This window comes from Saccostrea echinata, unplaced genomic scaffold, assembly GCF_033153115.1.
Source record: "Saccostrea echinata isolate AGI-Se365-2 ecotype Australia unplaced genomic scaffold, CSIRO_AGI_Sech_v1 ptg000064l, whole genome shotgun sequence".
NCBI lineage: Eukaryota > Metazoa > Mollusca > Bivalvia > Ostreida > Ostreidae > Saccostrea > Saccostrea echinata.
This window is the reverse complement of record NW_026889813.1, coordinates 7,544,899-7,550,872: the sequence shown is the minus strand read 5'-3', so window position 1 is coordinate 7,550,872 and position 5,974 is coordinate 7,544,899. Positions and strand designations below refer to the sequence as shown.

Genomic DNA, 5,974 nt, shown 5'->3' with positions numbered 1-5,974 from the left:
TTCTGACCTTTTCCGTGAGAACTGTCATAACGTTGTTGAGCTCTAATATGTATTTTTTGAAAATAATGTATGTTGACAATATAAACGTTTTGGCTCATTGAGTTATTTGCAATAATCGCCCTTTCAACTGACACTCATTTTTAAGGAATGACTGTCTAGTTTTTCGGTTAAAATTACATGATCAAAAAGTTTGCTCACATGATAATTTGCGTTTTTGCATAAAATTATCATGAGAACAAACTGTTTGATCATCATCATAAAACAAAAAACAAACAAACAAACAAAAAACAGGACAAAACAAACAAAAAAGTTTTTCCTTATATTTAAATTTTTACTTGGTCTTTGATTAAATAACCAAAAAATAAGATATCTGCGTTATTTTTATTCAATAATTAGAAATTTAAGACTTGTCTACAAGCCCCGTCCAAAATGTAAATACAAGTAAGTAATTACTAGCAGCCAGAAGGCAGTTCCGTCACGTGATGAGTAAAAGGCTTGATGAAAATATAAAGCTTTTCCCCTTATTTGTAGTTTTATCTCAGAAAATTGAAAATTTTAAATGTGTATGGAACAAAAAGAATTTTGAGACTTTGAAGCTTTTGGAAGTTACGTGTTTACATATTGATCCAAAAAAGATCAAAACTCAAAATTTTGTCCTACCTTCACTATTTTAACAGAGCTGCGCTAGTAGATATGACTAACATCGACTTGCAAATGCATAATGTTGTTGTTTTGCAGTGTTGTGAATGAAATAAGGGGTCTCCAAGGTAGATTTACATGTATGTTAGTCATATCCTCAGAGGAGAAGTCTTTGTATAAGCTGATACAAAAACTGGTTATAATTATCTCTGAATCTACATTGTAGATTCTTTTCTGAACTATACAATGTAGACTCTTAGTACTGCATAAAAATAAATAGCTTTAAAACTAAAAATCACAGAGTTTAAAAAAATATATTTATTGACTTCCAATTCACAATACTGATATATCATATCACAGATAAGCAAAATCACAAAAAACTAATAACCGGGAATGCATATATGTATGAGTATAAAATATAAGATGACAAAAATTACACATTCAAGAAATATTTTTATATAAATTATGGATGTATTCTTCTGATGTGTCAGTCATTTTTACTATTCTTCTCTCCATCAAAATAAGCATATTTTTTAAATTTGCCCACTAATTAACAACAACCCCAACCTTTGATTCTTTGTAATTTTGAAATCTTTAAAAAAAAATATTTTAAAAAATTCAATTCTAAATCATTTGTTTTCAAAGACGACTTCATTCAAGTCAAAGAAAAAGCCAAAGAAATCTGGTTTCTTGCAATATTTTCAATGCCTTATATCTCAAAAACCTGATCACTAACTCATCTTTTTTCTTTGTTTCAAAAAATGAATACTTAGTACATCAAATTGAAATAAAAACTGAAAAGTTGAATTTAATTTATCTCTGCAGAGTACACGTATTTCCATAAAGGAGAATGACCTTCTGCTCACTATTTTGTTATGATGACAATTTTCGGACGGAAGAACGAGAAGATGGAGATGTATATTTAAGGAATCACTGTCTAGTTAGTAGAGTATGCCAGGGCATCAACGATAGTTGGAAACGTGGGATAATTTGCATAACGGGCCAAGCCCGTTATGCATAAATTATCCCACGTTTCCAACTATCGTTGATGTCCCTGGCATACTCTACTAACTAGACAGTGATTCCTTATATTTCCATTTCATTGTGAAATAAAATTGTAAATTTAGATTTTAAAAATGTAGATTAATAGATTTAAATTACATGAGGCCTCACATGTCAATTTCAATAGTCCCCGCCCACTGACGTCAAACACAAAGACAGCCGCATGAGATTTACATGCATATTAGGCCTCCTTAGAGTCAGACACAAAGACAGCCGCACGAGAATTACATGCATATATTAGGCCTTCTTAGCTCCTGACATTTCGCTTGGCGAAATTTGCATTCGAGTGGAATGATCAAGAAATCAACTCTCCTAACTTTCAAAGAGTTATCACAGAGAAAACAAATCGAAATGGAAATATATAATATATAATAATATATATAAAATTAAGGCAAATTTGGCATAATATACAGAGCCAATTTTGAGACAAATCATTGAAGATGAAAATTTTATAAGGATTGAAAGTTTTACAAAGGAAACATGGCAGTTTATCAATGTAAGTGTAATCTTTCTAGGCAGAGGGTCGTTTTTCCTGAATCATGTTTTTTATCCTATCCTGGAAAAGAGGTGCATCACATTTTCTATTTTAGAAAAGAGGTGCATCACATGTTTTCTATCCTAGGAAAGAGGGGCATCACACATTTCCTATCAAGGGACAGTCGTATCTCAACTTTGCTGATTAAGTTGAACATAAATCCTAATACACAGAAACAATCAAATTGCACAAAAGAAGTAAAAGCAAAAAAAATATTATGCATACTAATGTTAATGATTTCAATTAAAACAAATCACAGCAAACATATATTCTTTTTAAATTTAAATTGAACTACATGTACTGTTAAACAGTGGTATCTATTAAAAAGCTTCAATATAAAAATCTTAAGGTGCAACAAGACTTGGAAGTCTTAAAAGCTATTGCTCAATGCATTGAAAGTAAATGAATTAAGTGTCCTGGATTTTTGTGTGTTGAGCTAGGAGAGATCTTTTTCCTCAGGTGAACAGAACTACATGACAACACAGACTCTGGATTTCTTGTCCTTTTCCTCCTGTGTTCTCCTCTCAAATAAGTCCTCCTGTTTCTGGAGCCTTTCCTCCAATCTTCTTATTTCTTTCTGGTGTTTCTGATGAGGAAATTTAATCAGAAATCAAATTTTAATTGTAATTGCATGCCTTTTACTTCCAGCATTGGACATTTTAGTGGATTGAAATGCCTTTTAGCAGAAAAAAAGTGGACGTTTAAGCAGAAAATTTATGGATATTTTAGCAGAAAATTTATAGGACATTTGAAATTAAAATAGGATGTGGACATTTTAGCAGAAGATTTATTGGATACTCTAAATAAATTAAAGTAGGATGTGGACAGTCAGAAACACAGTATATTTACAGTGTTTACATCTCTGCTTAATATTTCTATCTGAAAAAAGGCTTACAATGTTTCCAGTTGATTAATTAACTGTTCTCATTATTTGTATCTGTATTTGGATTTACCTGAATTGACCACTCCTGAATCTCTGGGACAGTCAGTGATTGCACCCCTCCATCCCTCCTCAAGAAAACTCCATGGGGAGAATGATACAATCGGTCTATATCCCCTGTGCCATGGACTATTATTTCTATTACTTTATAATCCTCTGTAATTGTCAAATTTTAGCTCTGTTACTTTCTGCATGCATATGAACATTTTGAGATTAAACAAATGCTGGTACAACTTATTAAGTCTATACTTTCATTGCAACCTTTCAGATATGGATTGTAATATGTTAGCATACATGTAATTTGTTACTAATAATAAACATATTTTTTCCAAGATAAAATTCTTTTTATTCTCTCTCAAAAAATAAAAACAAAGTACAGTATTTGTGGCTTAATATCTAAACCAATTAAAGCCACAGAATACTTTTCTTTTATTATAAAGGTAATGTCATACCTTTGGGGACTCCTAATTTATAGAACACAGGTGTGAACTTGACTTCGTAGATGTTTGGGAACACAGGAGGAATGATAGTTTTTATTGCTTCATCAATGTCCAACCTTACCCCATCCTCTCTGGCCTGTTGGCAAGGGATTCCCTCAACACACCCTAAAAGGGAAAATGTGTGGATAATAATTTAGTTTGAGCCATTAATTAAGTCACCTTTCTTAATTTTTTTTCCCTCTTAACTGTATATATAAACCTTTACTCTAATTTTATACCTGTAATTTGAAACATATCTACCCCATAATGCATTTCTATTAAATTACACAAGAAATGCTCTTACATAATGAGTGTATTTGAAAGTTTTTTTTTTAAATTAATCTATATACTTACCATTGTCATTTACCCCTAGATACAAAGTACCCTCCTCTCCGCTGTTCAGAAAAGCACACACATACTTTGAAACGTGTTTTTTCATTACATTTTTAACATATTCTCCTCCACCTTTTTTGAATTCCTTATTTCTAGTTTCATTTCCAAGTTGTTCTCCATCTAAGTATATCCCAAGAGCAGGCTGGTCAATTTTCTTTGTTAAACCTAAGAAGTTCTTTCCACTCTTTAAGGAGGGTAGGCTAGTGTAATCATTCTCTTGAAGCGGCTTTTCTCGAGTTAAGTCCTCTGGGTAATATTCATCAAATTGCTCTGTAATATCAGGGGAGTCATTACCCTTTGGTTTTCTCTTCTTTCTTCTTGATTTCTTGTTTTTGTGTTTTGTTTCACGTTTGTAGTCGATCAACAAAGGCTGAGATCCTTCACAAATGGAAGTAAAATTAAAGCGAGTGTGTCTCCTAGACTCCCATGTCTCCAGCTGATCAAGGACAAATTCTGCTTGGTGTTCCTCGTGACAATTTACAAAAGCATACCAGGAACCTTTCCCATGATTCGTGTGTATAAAGATATCATCAAGGGTAATTCCGATACCCAAGTAGTGTCTGAATAGATTTAGGATGTTATCTTTGAGGTTCTTCAGGCCTGTGTCACTGCGAAGATTTCCTAGATACACCACTCTATAGTTGATCAATGCCATGGTAAATGACAGATGATTTCACTATGATCATCACTGTGTCCCTAGAACTATAAGTGAAAGATCCATGCTACATAAATGAGGAGTCATTTGAGAGAATGGTCAATTTCAAATCCAAAAATTTTACATTATTTTGTACAAAACCACAAAATATTCTACATATATGCACTCTAAAACTATATTTCTTTGCAAGCTGTCTAGAAGGATGGAAGATTTAAATTGTAAAAGTTTGTTGCTTGAAGTTACCATAAATGTATTTGGTGTGTATGACATTGGACAGAAATTGTTTTTTCAACAAATAAGCATAGATTTGATTTAGCACTTTCTGAATGTGCTTTATATGTCAATGAATATACAGTTGAACTTTGGTATCTCGAACACGGATATCTCGAATACCATGTATAAGTTGAAGTCATTTTGAAGTCCCAATCGCTTATTTCTTTTCTAAATTACGATTCAATCCCTCCCCCCCAAATAAATATAGTAAAGTTTTACTCTTCTTCGTCTGTTGTGAATTAAACATTGAAGTATATTTTTTATGGCAATAATATACATTTATACAACTTAATTATATACATGTATTTATAAATAAATTATAATGCGGCGTATTTAGCTTGAAATAATTTTATATTACGTGCTATGTGTACTTATAAAAACATACTACATGTATATCACCATAATAAGATAATTTGTTGAAATCCCGAAAAATTTAAAGTCCCGAACCGTCTTTACCCAAGTCCCGAACTGTCTTGTCGCTAGTCCCGAAACGTCGTATTAGTCAGGTCCCGAAACGTCGGGGTCCCGAAACATCGTGCACCCGACATATTCATGCTCATCCACGCGAGTTCACATGGAAAATCACAGTCCTATTCGAAAAGAATCTTAAGGGAAAGTTATTTAATAGAAATGTATAAATATATTAGTTGATGATTTTGATACCCTGCAAAAGGTACATAATGTACACAAAAAAGAATGAAAACTTCAAATGAAAGAAACCCACAGCTAAAAGACAGAATTGCAAAAGAAATCAATTGCATCATGTATAGGAAAGTTGATGAAAAATATATTTTATGATAGAGTGTGTATAATAGCTACAAAAAAATCCCTTGCTAATGCAGCAGTGGTTGGAGCATGGGATTCAAGGAAAACATCAAATTAAGGGACATATAAAAATACATATTTAAGGGACGTATATAAATACATAATTATTTAAGAATGGTGTGAATCCAAGTCAGTTCTGTTAGGCTGTGTGTGCGGTTTTTTTTTTTTAATTT

At 32.2% G+C, this 5,974-nt stretch overlaps 1 protein-coding gene across 1 annotated transcript; it reads right to left on the bottom strand.

Annotated features, from left to right (window-relative positions):
- Positions 1–2,529: 2,529 nt before the first annotated feature.
- LOC133175829 (schlafen-like protein 1) lies at positions 2,530–4,727 on the bottom strand. Its single transcript, XM_061310958.1, has 4 exons — positions 4,010–4,727; positions 3,629–3,781; positions 3,190–3,332; positions 2,530–2,822 (listed from the first exon to the last, which is right to left on the bottom strand). The coding sequence occupies exons 1-4, from the start codon at positions 4,701–4,703 to the stop codon at positions 2,706–2,708; spliced, it is 1,107 nt and encodes a 368-aa protein (XP_061166942.1). The 5' UTR covers positions 4,704–4,727; the 3' UTR covers positions 2,530–2,705.
- Positions 4,728–5,974: the final 1,247 nt, after the last annotated feature.